This window comes from Diadema antillarum, unplaced genomic scaffold (genome assembly GCF_040938485.1).
Source record: "Diadema antillarum isolate AM-2024a unplaced genomic scaffold, OU_Dant_1.0 scf00000151, whole genome shotgun sequence".
Taxonomy (NCBI): Eukaryota; Metazoa; Echinodermata; class Echinoidea; order Diadematoida; family Diadematidae; genus Diadema; species Diadema antillarum.
In genome coordinates, this window is record NW_027271040.1 from 2,930,848 (window position 1) to 2,948,028 (window position 17,181).

The 17,181-nt window shown below is 36.4% G+C and overlaps 2 protein-coding genes across 2 annotated transcripts; one reads left to right on the forward strand and one right to left on the reverse strand.

The window, feature by feature from the left end:
* Nucleotides 1–2,486: 2,486 nt before the first annotated feature.
* On the reverse strand, nt 2,487–4,067 carry LOC139721847 (uncharacterized). The gene has a single exon (XM_071633165.1). It carries the CDS (start codon nt 4,065–4,067, stop codon nt 2,487–2,489), a length of 1,581 nt encoding a protein of 526 aa, XP_071489266.1.
* Nucleotides 4,068–5,849: 1,782 nt separating this feature from the next.
* LOC139721891 (uncharacterized) lies at nt 5,850–13,188 on the forward strand. The gene is made up of 3 exons (XM_071633212.1): nt 5,850–5,894; nt 9,442–9,553; nt 10,273–13,188. Exons 1-3 carry the CDS (start codon nt 5,858–5,860, stop codon nt 11,435–11,437), a joined length of 1,314 nt encoding a protein of 437 aa, XP_071489313.1. The 5' UTR covers nt 5,850–5,857; the 3' UTR covers nt 11,438–13,188.
* Nucleotides 13,189–17,181: the final 3,993 nt, after the last annotated feature.

The window sequence follows — 17,181 nt, forward strand, 5'->3', positions numbered from 1 at the left end:
TATTTAGCTGCTGCTGCCTCATAAGCAAGAAGAAGAGTTTATGCCCAGACATATGGATGAGTCATTTTTCAAAACTTTTCAGGATTGTGCATTTCGGTTTTGGGTAGAAAGTGTTCCTGATATTATCTTTGAACGAGTTTTCAAAACCAAGATGAGTATCTCTTCTTTCAGTAATGCACAATATCTCCCCCCCCCCCCCAAAAAAAAAAAACAAACAAACAAACAGACAAACAAACATATATATATATATATATATATATATATATATGTTGATAAGGTAGTCCACGTGTTGGCAAGATAAAAAGATAAGTAACAAAGCTGCAACAAAGTTCATGCTGTATTCACCAACGGTTTATTTCTTCACACAAATTTTCGAGCGTCTCGCCGCCCTTTCTCAACACTTGAGAAAGGGCGGCGAGACGCTCGAAAATTTGTGTGAAGAAATAAACCGTTGGTGAATACAGCATGAACTTTGTTGCAGCTTTGTTACTTATATATATATATATATATATATACAGTGTACAATATAAATTGTAATAAAAAAACAGGAACCAAAAGAAAACCAATACAGTAGTATTTTTCGGATTTTGTTACGTCGGTCAAGTATGTCTATACCTATGGTGTCACAAGTACCAATAAGGTAATGGCAGTTGAACACCGTAAAACCTGAATTCTACATTACCACTATGTCTTTTGCGTATCAAATATTCTAACTACTTGAAAAATTTGCTATTCAGTCATTGTTATACCTCATGGTTCATTTCAGTCGAGCTCCAGGGAACACTCTCCTAAACCATTCTACCAGACGTAGATACATAGTATACAATCTTCTCAATCTTCCAAATCTTTGAATCATTTCTACCTATCAGTTCTTGATTACATTGAGTATTGATAACATTACTGCACATCGAAGGAGATGTCATATTCATTTACGTATACACATGTATATGGATTTGACTGCAAAATTGGTTAAGCGCCATATCTAAACATATTTAGTTCATCATTATATAGAGCAAATGATATTTATATATATTTTGCTTTGCTCAGCTGAATACATCACTTCTTTTATAGCAAGGAATATCTTGAAGTCATGATGATTAAAAATATCCTATATTTCCGCCTCATTTTCTTTGTTTTTTAACAGCTGTAATCGCAAATATCTTAAATTGACAAGAATGGAGTAAACTGATTATGCGATCAAACTCTTCAAATATATATGTATATATATATATATATATATATACATATATATCTATATACAGATATATAAACATATATGCATTATCCAAACATAAGTTGTATTTTGCCTGTGTGTATGTATATCTTTATATGTTAATAATCATTTATCATTTATCAGTTTTGTTGAATGTTTGCCTTCTATGTAATGCCTGATTTATTCTGTGTTATGTTTTGTTGGAAATAAATTGAAATGGATTGAAATCAATATATTATATATATATATATATATATATATATATATATATATATATAAATGTTACAAGATTTACCAGATTACATCGTTACATGAATTCCAGTTTTACCCTTTGTGGATACTTCTTTCTCTTTTTTTCATCTTTATATATATATATATATATATATATATATATATATATAATTTTTATACATATTATGTATATATATACATATATATAGCAATAATAAAGTCACAACAGAGGAATGCAGGGAATGCATTGATAGCCAATCTTGATTTAATGAATAATCCGAATTTTCGAGGAACCTTCCTCTTCTTCAGGGATGACAGTGCGAATATTCACAATGATTATTAAGAGTGAGGTGTTACTACCCTGCTAGCGCGCGCAATAAGTGTAACCAAAACAAAAAAATAATAGATAATAACAACAAACGCATGTTGTGCGCTTATGAGTGTCATACTACACGTCATAATAGATAAGACGTCACACTAGGATTGCGCGCGCTGCACAAAAAGATCATGAGACAATAATAGCAATAATAGAAACGTCATAAAGGCAATGAAGTTAACATGATACAATGAAGGTGCCAATGGATTTTCACAGTGATATGTCAATATCCCACCAGCGCGCGTAGTCTCAGTGTAACCAAAACAAAGGATAACAAATAATAACAATAAACGCATGCTGAGTTGCGTGAATATATGAGTGCCATACTGTGCGTTATAACAGAGAAGACGTCACACTGAGATGGCACGAGCTGCACAAAGGAGACAATAATTATGAGCGATAATAGAAACGTCATAATGGCAATGAAGTGATACAATCTGTCAAGTGCTTGTACGCATTATATACAGAGGAGAGACGAGAGAGCAAAAAGTAGGAAAGGAGGGAATAAGGAGAGAAGAAAGACACAAGAAAAAATGTCATAATATACATGAGGTACACTTACTCGTAACACATCAAGACTGCGCAAGTTGTCTAGTACCAGAAAAAATAAACTGAAGACCTCTACAAGGGTGAAATTATCAACAGCGGAGTAGCAACTGAAATTAGTTATCGGAAGAAAGTGTATGGGCTGAGCCAGGAAAGATCTTTGTTCATGCCTGTTTCAAAACTGCGGCTCCGAACAATGAAACGCAGTTCTGCCCACTTCCTGTCTTCAGCCGATTTGTAACCCCCGCCAAAGATGCAGACTTTCAAGTCTTTCATCGAATGGCGGGGGTCACTGAAGTGGTTCGCCACCGGAGTATCTTTATGCTTGAGGATTGAGCTTTTGTGGTTATTGAACCTCATGCGAAACTTCGTGCTTGTCTCACCTATGTATGACACCCCTGGGCATTTACTGCACATAATACAGTAAAGCACATTGCTAGAGTCGCATGTGTGGTCCGGTGGTTTGATTCTGAGTGACGGAGAGATTTGCACCACTGTTTCTGTCACCAGATGGTTACAAATTTGACATCGTGGTTTGTCGCACCTCTTGTTACCTTTTGGGGTTGCAGGTTTTGGTAACTCACTCTGCACCAGAAGTGATCTCAAGTTGGGCGGTTGTCTTTGGGAGTGTAGAGGTGGTTCCCCCAATATTGTAGAAAGTCTGGGATCAAGTTGAATATTCGTCCACTCTTTCTTGGTCGTGGAGACAAACTTTTTGACTTGTGGGTGGAATGTAGTAACGAGAGGAATGCGATCGTTCCTCTCATCTTTAGGTTTAGAGTCTAACAGGTCTTCTCTCCGTTTTTCATTGACTCTTTTGAGCGCATTGTTCACGAGGCGAACTGGATAACCCCTTCTGACAAAATGTTCTCCCAGACGTACAGCATCTTCTTCAAACACCTTGGGGTCAGAGGTGATCCGCTTATATCTGACTAGTTGGCTGTACACAATTGATTGCTTTGTGTGCAAGGGGTGGAACGAATTGTAATCTAAGTAGGTGAAGGAATCCGTGGGTTTAACATACACACTGGTGGAAAGCAAGTTACCATTCTTAGACACATTGACATCCAGGAAGTGGATTTCCTCTCTGGAGCTCTCCATTGTGAACTGGATGTGACGATTATGTTTGTTAAATGCCTCGTGAAAGGCTGCGAGGTCTTTTTCACTGTGGGGCCAGATTATGAAAATGTCGTCGATGTATCTCAGATACATTGAGGGTTGGAGAGTGCATTTAGAGAGGAAATCTTCTTCCAGGACTGCCATATATATGTTAGCGTACACGGGCGCCATCTTGGTCCCCATGGCGGTACCTTTTCGTTGAAGGTAGTGTTTGCCGTCAAACTCAAAGTAATTGTGCTTCAATATGAACTCGGTCATGGACGTTATATCATCGATGTCATTGTTGGGTACGTCCAGTTTTGTGAGGAACGTACGAAGAGCGTCTACACCGTGATCGTGTGGGATGTTGGTGTAAAGGCTCTTCACGTCCATGGTTACGAGTAGGCAGTCTGAGCTGAGGGTTGCAGACTTAATCTTATTAAGAAAATCCGTCGTGTCTTTCACGTAACTTTTGATTTTGGGTAGGTACGTCTGAAGTTTTTTGTCAACAGTTTTTGACATTGGTTCTGTCAGAGAATCAACGCTTGAGACGATAGGTCTGCCAGGAGGGATAACATGCTTATCCCTGGCTTCCTTAATCATTTTTTGAACGTCAGACACCCCTGCATCAGATGCGGTCTCCACCATATAATGTTCCATCATATATATGTCTCCATATAATGTCTCCATATGATGTCTCCATATATATGTCTCCATATATATGTCTCCATATAATGTCTCCACCATATATATGTCTCCACCATATAACTACAATGTTTTATACATATATATATATATATATATATATATATATGTATATACAGGGCTCGACACTAACGGTGGCCCGGTGGCCCGGGGCCACCAAAAATGAAAGTCGGGCCACCAAATTTCAAAAAAGGGCAAATTTGGTGGCCCGCCTCGGGCCATCAAAATATTTTGAAAAGTATGTCAATAAATTCGTAACTTTTTGCGCCGGAAATTAGCAGTTAAATTTGTTCAAAGGATGGATGAAAAGGACGGAATGAATGCCTGAGAGTGAGTGTTGCAAGTTTGTTGAAGTTTATTTATGAGTAGAAATGTCCAACTTCTAATTCTTACTATCGTACAGTTCTGGTTGACACCTAATTTCAGGTTTCTAACATTTTTAGGTGAGATAATGAGAAATCTCATATGAAATATGAAAGAGCATGCAATTTTATGAGGAATTCAATGTTTATTTGATAAAAATTGGTTTTGAAATGGCCAAGATCTCCAAAAAAGAACGATTCTAGTAAAGTGTGGGACCCACACTTTGTAACGATGGCTTTGTTTTACTTTGTTTTTGGATGTTTCAGTTATTCCAAACCTGATTTTCATCAAATAAACTTTGAATTCCTCTTAAAACGGTAGGCTCTGTACTATATCATAAGTGTTTTCTTGGTATCTTGCAAAAATTTAAAAGCCCAATTCTCATCTCAACCAAAACTGTACTATCCCTTTAAATATTTGACTCATGAAAAAAAGGACTTTTAATGTTTTTATTGTTTTTTTTCGGGACACCAAATTTTTCTCTCGGGCCACCAAAAATTTGAAATTTAGGATTTTGGTGGCCCCATCGGGCCACCAAACAAAAAAGTTAGTGTCGAGCCATGATATATATATATATATATATGTATATATATATATATATATATATATATATATATATATGTATATACATTTGCAGATACTGATTGGCGTCCTGATAACATTACCACTTGGACAACACAAAGTGCAGCAAACACTTTTAGTGAGTATTACAAGATTAAATATTTTTGTTTGAATGACAAATGCAAAATCGTTTGTGCATAAACAGCTGATAAATGTATTTCGTTTACGAATTTGACAGTATTCGAACTTTGCCTTTCCTTTGCGGTAAATGGGAAAGGACAACTGTGAGCCCCTGACCCTTACAAATGTTAAGTTAGAACACTCAGAAACTATAAAGACTTAGTACCTTGTTGTTCATGAGTGTCCATAAAGACGTATATGCCTCTTATGTCTCTGCATTAAATGATTTCACAGGGAGAATACGACTCAATTCAATTCATGTTTTATTTTCCACTCATTGGGTGGAACGCCGTCGTCAGGCAAAGGCTGGTTTTCATAGGGGTCCACACAGGTTAAAAATACAAGCATTATATTAGGGAGGCGTCTCACTTCCCTGCCTGATTATAGATACGGTATTACAAACGTTTAACATAATTGTAGAATAAAGAAAAGAAGAAATATAAACACCGTGGTCAGCTTGCTTTTAGACACAAAAGACGAAAATAAAGAAAATATATGACTAGGGTCATATGCTATGAATTATCACGAATATTCGAATATTTATCACTTTGCAAATAGGCAAGAGACGGACTACCCCAGATGTAATGACATTTTACGAGACCACCACTGTGTTTTCTCCAAGTGAGTTTCATATACTTATGAATTAAACACGCTCAGTGCAAATGATAATTTGCCTATTCTTTTCTCTTGCATATTCTATTGTTCAGTCAGTGGTTACTGTAAGCACAGTTACCAAATGTTTGAATATATTATCATTTGAAATTTCGCTATTAAAACTGTACACAAACCACATCTTCTTAACCCGTTCCATACGGGAACCTGATGGGAGGTTTCAAAATTCAATATGGAATTCGGAGGGAAATGCAGCATGTGTAGGGGTAAAATAAAAATCACAATGTATAAGTAATTAAGAGTAAATTGAGCAAAGGGGATTCAGACCACGGTAATGAAATAAATACGCTTTGGGAAAAATTATTCGCCAGTGCTTTAACTCTTTATGTGACACGTTCGCACGTCCGACTCAGTCGACGGCGTGCCAAATTCGCATATTCTGCTCAACAAACAAAGCCGCCAAAACCGATCGATAAATCGCTAATCACTGCTAATCCCGCGGCACAATGAAAGCGTTTCTCGTGCTTTTGTTCCTCTCATATACGGCTTGCATTCTATGTGGTGATTGACTATCAAGCGGTGTTCCCAACTAGATTTGCTCGTACATTCTAAGTTTCTGTCACGGTTTTATGTGCAAAAGTCATACCTTTTTCGGTAATGTAGCAACTGGTCATTCAAAAAAAAAATTGAAAATAGCTTCGTCATACAATTTATATCGAAACAAAGCTTGGCGTTCCTCTTTAACTTTGCCTGCTATTATGCCCATCTTAACGGAAATTTGTAGAAGTTATACAAATTGGAAAAACAGAATTCTTTCTCAAATAATGACTACCTTCCTGTCTCAGAATAACGTGGCACACAGGAGGTCTCCACCATGGCACATAAAGAGTTAAAGATGTAAACAAATTCAAAGAAAAACTCTTGAAAGTCTCTACCTTGATAATTGGCATCTCATGTTTGTATATTCGGTTACAGTTCGTTACTTTCGAGGGTTCGTTTATCCAAAGATGATATAAGGTTCGCTATTTCCGAAGAATCTTTAATCTGGAAAATTGATGAAATTAGGTTCGTAATTCCGGAAATGCAACAAACCTAATTTTAGTTTTGGACTAGTGAGTATATGTATAGATAGGAAATGTGTGTATTTTGGAATAACGAACCTTTGAAATAATGAACTTTATTATACGGTCGGATTAACAAACATAACTCTCTATAATCATCTCTCGATCAGCATGCAAATAAATTTGACACCAATCACACAGCTTTGAAAATGATCATTTAATTCCGTCAGTCCATCACACAAAGCGATTACCAGCTTTACTAATCATTTGGCTGCATATAGTGAGCTGCATATCCCTACAATTTGATGTTATTCAACGTACATGCATGCTTGTATTTTTATTCACATTCATATCACACACACACACACACACACACACACACACACACACATATATATGTATATATATAAATGTACATGTATATAACACATATATTCAAATATCTTGCGATTTCACGTATTGGCTCCACGAAGAAATGAAGAAACAAACTGGTAATGCATTTTTTGGCCAAAAAGCATGAGTTTATTTGACTCAAATTTTCGGCGTCCTACGCCTTCTCCAGAAGTCTCTACAAGACTCCTGAAGAAGTCACAGGACGATAATAGGACGAAAATGTAATATATTACAGAGCAATAGGTATGCTATGTATTTCTGTTTCCTTGGTTAATTTCAAGTCGGAAATGATACATATCCTTTTTTACGAAAAAAAAATCCACATTCATGCATGTTGTCCATTCGATGTCTAAATACCAAATGAGACTTTTGGACTATCCATATGTGACCCTGCTCCACAAAACAAACAAAAAGTCATCAGGCATTAATTTTTAGCTAAGACAATTTTCTGAAAGAGCAGACTTTAAGCTTTAAAATGATGTATAACTCAAATCAAATGGATTCTCCAAACCTATCTAAATATTCGAAAGAAAGCACAAACTCGGGAAAAATGTGAACTGAGAAAAGAGGCTCTGAAGTACAGTGTCTATTTAAGCGCTTAATCTTTACCAAGCTGTGCTGGCTGTGCGATGAATGGGACATAAAACAGGAAGTAAACCACTGGAGTAACAACAATGAAGGGATTATCAGTTTACAGTGAAATCAAATGTGCCTCATTAAAGGACAAGTTCACCTTCATAAACATAAGGATTGAGAAATGCAACAATATTAGTAGAACACATCAGTGAAAGTTTGAGGAAAATTGGACAATCGATGCAAAAGTTATGAATTTTTAAATTTTTTGTGTTGGAACCGCTGGATGAGGAGACTACTACAGCTTGTGAGTCATATGCGTACAACAGTATAAAGAAAATGTAAAAGAAAATTCAACATATTTTCACTTTTTTCGCATAATAAAAGAGCACTTGACTTGCCTCTTTCTAGAGGCAGGGGGAATAATATTACCCATAACATTTGTCGGTAACAAGTCAGGGGAATGTGTACTTTTTTCAAAAGATGGAATTTTGTGAAATTCTCTTTATATTTTCCTTATATTGTTGTACGCATGTGACATCTAAGTTATTCATACACTGCAGTAGTCTTCTCATCCAGCGGGTACTGCACAAAAACTTCAAAAATTCTTAACTTTTGAACGGATTGTCTGATTTTCCTCAAACTTTCACTGATGTGTTCTACTAATATTGCTACATTCTCTCAATCCTTATCTTTATGAAGGTGAACTTGTCCTTTAACACATTCCGTTCATAATTAATGCCAACTTTCAAAGCAGTAGCATTATCCTTCCAAAAGTTATTAGAGTTGAAAGAGAAGAATGTGTACAAGGTTTTTCAAAATTGAAAAGGGCACTCTAAAGACTAACCCAATCACACTATTCTACCAAAAATGTTCGAGATAAACTGCTGAAAAACACACTTTCCTGCTCATTTTATGATCCCAAATTTCAGTATGATGTAAAAGAAGACTTGCTCTTTCAGAAAATATGAAAAATCAAGATCGGCTAGGTTGACCCATTTCACTTATTTTCAGTCCTCAGGCAAAATCAGTGTGTGTGACATTTTGTTCGTTTTGTAATGCACGGTCACATATACGCTAAACCAGCTAAAACAAAAGAGCTTTGTGCTATTAGACGCACACCACAGTGATCTACATTTTGGTTGATTTCAAGTAAAGTGGGCACGTCAGTCTATCCTCTTTCCCCTTTTCCATTCCTATGTTGACTTGTTGTGGAAGAACTCACAAATGAAATACATTGTATCTCTCTCTTTTTTCTTTCTTTTTTTTTTGGGGGGGGGGGGGGGGACAAAATTGCATACCTGGTGCAGATGTCCCTTCGTATCAGGAGATGTGTAATTTATTTCTATTTATGCAATACATTGCAGCTGTGGGATGTCACTTTATTATTCCTTTCATGATAATACGAAAATGTGCAACCATGATCATGAAACAAAGACAAACAAAGCTTCCAAATCTTGCTTTTTTCAATTCAATTTACTTTTTCTCCACGGGTGACAAAGATTTGAATTTCTTGAATTTCATTTCAGATTCTGGAGTTCGTAAAATAGATGTCATATTTACACTGGTAGCTCTTCTGTGTGTTGTGCCAGTACTACTTGTCATTTTATCCGTGCCGCTGTGCAAGCAGTACAAGAATAGGTGAGTGTTTGCTTTAATCCATTATCGTGAGTTTATGTGTTTATGGGTGTGTTTGTTTTGGAAGTGGTTGTTTCGGGATCAAACTGCGCGAAGGTTAAATATATTGCAACACACAATTTGCTTCGTTCCCTATTTGTTAACTGGTATTGTTTGATATTTGCGCAATCATATGTCCTGAGATTTTGAGTAACAGCAGACAATACGTATGCATGTAGGTACCAATTTACATAAGCGTGTGTGTGTTTGGGTGTCAGTGTGTGTTTGTTGGAGGTGTGGATTGCAGAGGAAGGTACATGTATTATTGCTACCTGCACACACTTGTTTTCTTTCCCCAATGTGTTAATTGTGGTTGTTTGATATTTGCGCCTTTGGACTCTCATTGTTTATATCTTTGATTCATGTAATATAATTATCCTTGAAACTTTGAATAAAGACAACAAATTCATGTAGAAAATATGTATTTGGCCTTAGATATCCTATTGATAGATAGATATTGAATTTTGATATTCGAATATGATATTTCACTGCACATGCTATTCCTAATCAAAACTCGCTAAAACAAGATATGTTCCACAACTGTTTATAATGTCGTATCTCGTATGATATAATTATATTTTTACTCAAATCATCTTGAAAATGCTGTGTTGTTATTGGTTGTTTGTGCTCTATTTCGTATCCTACGTTTTGTTTAAAAACGTGTGTCTTCCTTATCATTCCAGTAAGAGACGGAGATCCTCACAAATTTCACGTCAATCAAATAGCAGACAACTGCAGATGCATCCTTTAGATAGGTCAAACGAAAATTTGAGCTCGACGGATCATGTCATATTGAGCAATACCATTACTGACGCTCGAACAGAGGGTCATCCCTTCTCGGACCACCATCAAAATGTTTTCAGTGATGTCACAACTCATCAAGAGAACCCGTATCACATCTTCCAGGACGCTGCGGAGGTAAACAAGGGACCGTCCCATACATCGAACTTACAACAAGTCTCCCGTTGCGCAGTTCCAATGGAGAACAAAGTCACTTCCTCTGAACACGCCTCAGTCAGTATCCCATGTGTTTATGAGAACCATGGAGTACGGGAAACATCTTTGGATCAAACGGCGAGCTGCTATGAGGACTGTGAATACCAGGATGTAGACCTCTGTAGAAAAGATTGGTTGACGAAAAGGAGCCCTAGATCCGTCGATGTACCCCACTTGTTTGATGAAAGGTGTTATAACTCCTTGAATTTCGGCAAACGGTCTGCCCAGAATATTGCTATGAGCAGAGACAGTGAGTATGATCACTACAATCCTTCATTCCTGGATAAGGGACCGCAGTGCTCCCTAACAGATGTCTCAGCTTCTGGTCCATCTTCTCAGAGTGAAGTTCACTCCAACAGAAACGATGATGTGGGTCCCATACCAACCGTGAAATGTGAAGATGTTTTCTATTATCAACTACATCCTGACGAAGCAAGTCGTATCGAAACGCTCAACAAACCACTGTTCACTGATGCTTTTGACTCCGGGGAATACTGCTTGCTGAATCCTGATAAAGCTTCCACCCATGATGGTCATCCTATAAATAGAGATGACATCCGGAACCACTGCTACAACCCCCAGAATCCATTTACTCATGATTCAACTACCAGACCTTGTGAAGAACTGTATGCAACGGTGAACAAAGCATTTGGGGAACATTCCGCAGCAAAGCCAACAACGTGCGAAGAACTAATTTATTCAACGGTGAACAAGACAGTTGGGTCATATTCGGCAACAAAACCAGTAACGTGTGAAGAACTGTATGCTAAGGTAGACAAAACAAAAGAAGGTCGCATTGACAAGAAAGCAACGTCACAAGAGGAACTTTATATGAATATTACGAATACCTAAGTGGATCTTTGAATAGTTTGCTAACCAGCTGTAATGTTAATAACAGAGATACAACACCAACAAACCTGTCTCCTAGTGGACGTTTTTTTTTTTTTTTTGGTTGACTATGATAATTTCTATATTTTTTGTTAATATCTAAAAATGACGTTTGAGAGAGAAACCCACAATGGATGTGGTGTTTTTGCCCTATTTTTAGAAGTACGATTCTTCTATCTGATCTTTTTCTTCTTCTTTTTTGTCTGGGGAGGGGGAGCAGATTCTGTTGTGTTCCAGTTAGGCATATGAATACGTAAATGCTTACAGGGTAAAGAAAAGTAAGTATGGTATTGCTAACTTGAAATTGTCATGGACAAAGAGCGTCTTTGGACAATAAGTTTTCGTGTTGTCTGAAGATTTCTTCGTTGTGGTCTTTACCAATTCCGTTTTGTGTTTGCTCAGTTCAGAGCAAAATTTAAATGCGTTCCAGTGGAGCCTTATCTCTTTTTTTAGTACAATTTTAAGAGACTGTGCTCTCACTGAGTCTTATTTCAGTTAAATTGGGATATCCAATTTTGTTGGGTTCACTCGTTTCAAAGCCGATAATCCTCTGTTTATGAATTTGACTTACCTATTAAAATCTTATTCGGCAACTCTCGCGGATTTTCTGTCTCAGGTAACATAAGGAAGACGATCACGTTTTTATTACCGTATCCAAATACTTTCACCCAATAAAGAGAATTAACAGCATTCTGTCAACACCATTAGGCAATTTCTATTGAGAACTGTAGCGTAGTCTTTGTAGGGGAGGTTTTAGAAAGTGGTGGTGATGTTCAATCAATCAGTGTGGCAGTGCAACAGAGGAGCATAGTCGTTACTGATCATCTTATCGAGCGCCACAGCGTTCAGAACGCTTTTTGTGTTATCACTATCATGCATGTAGAAATGTAAATTGTGAAACGTTTAAATGATATAAATTTTAAGAGGCTATTAATTAATGTGATTATTGTATATACTCCACTGTTCAATGGAACATATACAACTACAACATAATATTGTCCGTCTGTTTTTACCTTATTCTTAAATTTCAACTGGAAGATGTGCACTCATTATACACTTTACTATACTTTGCGTTGGCCAGCTATGAGGAGACACACAATGAGCAATCGCGAGCAGCTTGCGATTAACTTTTGATACGAAGGAATTGATATAGTAACACAACAACTTTCTGAGCAAGCATGTGAATATTTCGATCGCAGTAATACTAGTAAACGTGAGAGGTTAAAAGAAACAAAAAGCAATTTTGAATGCACATGGCAGACTGTATCATTGCCTAAAGGAAGGAGGTTGTGACGTTGTGTGATTGCTAAGTCTGTGATTGATCACGTTAGAGCGGACAGCGGCTGGATATACTGTTTGGAGACCGATATAGCAGTAATAAAAACTATGACATTATGCTCTTTAAGCTTTACACAGACGCGTGAATAATGGTGCGCTCCCTTATGACATATTTATATCGCACACGTGCGAAGAGTATTAAGTAGCCATAGCCTTATTGTTATACATAATAATAGTGTAACGAGGTATTTATGATTGTCCAGAGGCAGTAATCATAAAGATACATGACATCAATCCACATTCATATAAGCAGATGCTTGAACACATTATGCACAACCCGCACGTGATGATATACACGCATGATAATTATAAAACATTGTAAGCAAGAAGTACATATAATAGTGCAAGACTCTTCAGAAATAAAGGATTACACGTCTTATGAGGCTAATCAAATGAGTCGAGTTTGCGTCACTTATAGTCATTCCCATGTGTGTTTATGTGTGTGTGTGTGTGTGTGTGTGTGTGTGATGGTGTAAGTGTGGAAGTGCAAATGTGCATGTGAATGAAATAGAGGCAACCCCACCCCCCAACTTCCCCACCTACTGGTATAAAGAACAGTCAGTATTTTGTATGGCATTGGTCGTACTGGTTGGTAGGCATTTCGCCGTTTTAAATGGATCTAAATGCATCTAGAAACCTTTCGACGTCCATCCTGCAATTATGATCCCTACATAGAATTAAAGGTAGGGGATACCTTTTACAGACCTCCCAAAATGCAGCAAAACATTAAATATGAACCTCAGGGGACTTGCTTAGGCCACTGCTTAGAAATTTGGAAGTCAACAGTTATCTAAAATTTGAATAATGCACAAAACTCAACTACTCAGTAGTTCTGTGTGTCAGCCACACTTAAGCCTTTTTGTTGCTTGCGTTCTTCTGTATTTGTGATCTATAAACACAAATCTAAAAGTACAAGAGCTGATGTAATAACATATAGAGTGTGTGGTAAGAATGTATGTAGAAATGTTTGTAAGTGTTGATGAACTTTCTTCACAAAATATACATGATGGACACACATGCAACACATGGGTCTGCAAAGGTAGCCTAGTAATGTACTGGAATTTACGGTGAGCCCCGAAAACAATTCAATTCAAAATCTAACCGTCAAAAAAATGTACTAAATGTTACCTTCCACTTTCAATACTTTATGGGAGTTTCTAAAATGATATTCTCTTCAACATACCACTGTATTTATACAACTCTTCATTTAAGGCGTGCAAATGGGATTCCCTACCTTTAAGGTATTTGGGTTGAATGGACTACCGTGTTTCCTACATGTATACATACAATCTGTTTGATATATATATATATATATAATATATATATATATATAATATATATATAATATATATGAGTGTGTGTGAGAGTGTGTGTGTACGTGTACATATAATGAAGATATATAAAAATGTTGCTTGTGTACATGTATGTATGTAATATATATATATATATATATATATATATATATATATATATATATATTATATATAATATACTAGTATACATATACATGTGTACATGAATATAAAAAAAAAACATAATGTGTAAATATCAGAACATAATCAAAGGGACACTCATACAGACTTCTTAAGCATGCCCTCCACAGCACCTGTGTTTCCATTTGTGACCCTGCACCTCAAAACAAACAAAAAGTCGCCAGACATGAATTTTTAGTTAAGACCATATTCTGAAAGAGCAGACTTTAAGCTTTAAAATGATGTATAACCCAAATCAAATGGACTCTCCTAACCTATCTAAATACTGGAAAGAAAGCACAAACTCCGGAAAAGTGTGAACTGAGAAAAGAGTCTTTGAAGTACAGTGCCTATTTAAGCGCTTAATCTTTTACCAAACCGTGCTGGCTGTGCGATGAATTGGACAAAAAACAAGAAGTAAACCACCAGAGTAACAACAATGAAGGGATTATCAGATTAAACTGAAAGTAAGCATGCCCCATTAACATATTCTGTTCATAATTAATGGCAACTTTCAAAGCAGTAGCAATATCCTTTCAAGAGTTATTAGAGTTGAAACTGGAGAGAGTGGACAAGGTTTTTTCAGAAATGAAAAAGGGATTCTAAAGACACACCTAATCACACTATTCTACCAAAAATGTTGGAGATAAACTGCTAAAAAAACACTTTCCTGCCCGTTTTATGATACCAAATTTTAGCATAATGTAAAAGAAGACCCGCTCTTTCAGAAAATATGAAAAAGTCAAGTTCGGCTAGGTTGACCCATTTCACTTATTTTCAGTCCTCACGCAAAATCAGTGTGTGCGACTTTATGTTCCTTTTGAGGTGCACGGTCACATTTGATTAAGCTCTCTGTTTATCTATTCTTTATTTTAATCTATTATCCATTTCTGTCTTTTAACAGAGTAGCTCTCTCAGTTTACTCAGAAACATGTTATACAATTTGAGTCAAAAACACAAATTTACAGACATGGTAGCAAGATAACAAGAGAGAAACACAAAACGAAATTATACAAAATACAAAAACCGTACACAAGCTATTGAAAAAAAAAAAGTCTAGCTTCTCCCATGGCCCCGCATTACTTACCCATTAAAACATTAGTTGTGAAAAGACCCATAAGTTTTTACCCTCTGGTTTTTCAGTTTTTAGCAAAAAGAAAAGGTCAACATATATCTTTACGCACGGAGTAAATTCACACGTTATAGTTATGTCTGCACTGCTTTGTAACATTGCAATGAAAATGTACCAAGTGCAATCACGTTGATTCGAGTAAATAGGTAAATCTAATTCATTTGAGCAATGTATAAGTATAGCACAACGTTTGAACATGTTTCCTATTCTACTGACATGAGGTTGGTACCTAAATTTCTACTCTCTTAGCTTCAATAGTCCAATTGTGTATTGGAGAAGGATATGCTCAGAAGCAATGTGGAAGACAAAGTGCAGAAAAAGCTGTATGGCACCTTCGCATCTGATGATACTTATATTCACGTTGTTTTAAGATATCAGAGATCTTAAACGAACGCAGGGATCAGACAAAAGCAGATATGAGAAAAAACACTACGTGCATAATACATTCAGAGCATAATGCGCAGAAATTAATTCGGCATAGTCTTGTTTATTTAACCGTACAAAATACAAATATTACACACGTTTTAATCCCGAAGATTTTAAGGCTGGTTGCCATCATGTTTGTGAATATTACTGTTGCTTTATCAAAAAACTTTTAATGAGTTGAATTTGGCATGTATGAATATTACGCTGGTTTGCTTAGTATGCTGTGTCTGCGATACTGCATGAGACGCTCAGAGGAACGATTCTAAGCGTCTGTACAGAAAGATGGTATTGTCACTGTTTAAAAAAAAAAAGACAATCCTGAACCTGATGACAAGGTTTCCGACAGCGCGTGATGAGCCTGCGCAACTACTCAGTATTCTCCCTGAGTATATATAAAAAAAAGCTAGCTGTAGGCCCTACGAAACTAAAAGTTAGGGTGTTTAATTCATTGTATTGTCCTGTCTCTTCCCAGGCTTTCAAGGAAGCGAAACGATGGCATGTAACAGATCCACCTCTTAAAAGCATCATTAATTCATTTGATTGATATATGAAACTCTGTTTGTCATTGCGTTATGATATCCTACTACTCAAATTCCCCAGGCTATTGAGGAAGTGATAAGTTAATATGATATTCAAATACCACTCACGTATGCTATTGATTCGGTGAAGGCCAATGAAAGAAAATTAGATAGAACAAAAGATCATTATGACTCATAATTTGTCGAACAATCGACCACGAATCTATTCAATTAAGTTTCCGAAACATTTTCATGTTGATATTACTGGCAATTAAGGAATACAGTATATGGCACAAACATAAGTAAACATTGTAAAGGTTGTTACAAAACCTAAAGTAATTTACTTCTATGAAGTGTGTATGCACGTAGAGACTGAACATTTTTCATTATACTGTAACAAGATATAGTTTCGTATACTGCTTATAGAATTTTGCAGCAGTCTGGGCTGCGCGGCGCCATTCACGGAATGATCATATCACTGATAATAACAAGCAGTGTCAATTACTTTCGAGTCCCCTAAAATTCTTGGACAGGGACATTAACTTAGAGTGAAAAAGCATGAAGGCGGGAAACGGTTCAAAAATGGCATACCATTTTAGTCAGTGTCGATTATTATAATCAAATGTTCTACAAAGAATTTCCAAATGACTTTTCTGAAATATCTTGAAGAATTTCCTCACCAACAGTACAGTTCAGTACATTACAGACCAGTATACACTTCATGAAAAGCTTTACACTACTATTATATATTTGTTTAGATTTTAAAGAGACTCGTATGATTGATAAAAGGGTAAATGATTCGCTGCAGCTTGTTTTGTCGAC

Coding starts and splice junctions, on each gene's coding strand:
- LOC139721847 (XM_071633165.1), bottom strand. CDS start 4,067: ATGATTAAGGAAGCCAGGGATAAGCATGTTATCCCTCCTGGCAGACCT.
- LOC139721891 (XM_071633212.1), top strand. CDS start 5,858: ATGACATTTTACGAGACCACCACTGTGTTTTCTCCAA. Junction 5,895..9,441: donor CACCACTGTGTTTTCTCCAA/GTGAGTTTCATA, acceptor ATTTCATTTCAG/ATTCTGGAGTTCGTAAAATA. Junction 9,554..10,272: donor TGCAAGCAGTACAAGAATAG/GTGAGTGTTTGC, acceptor TTATCATTCCAG/TAAGAGACGGAGATCCTCAC.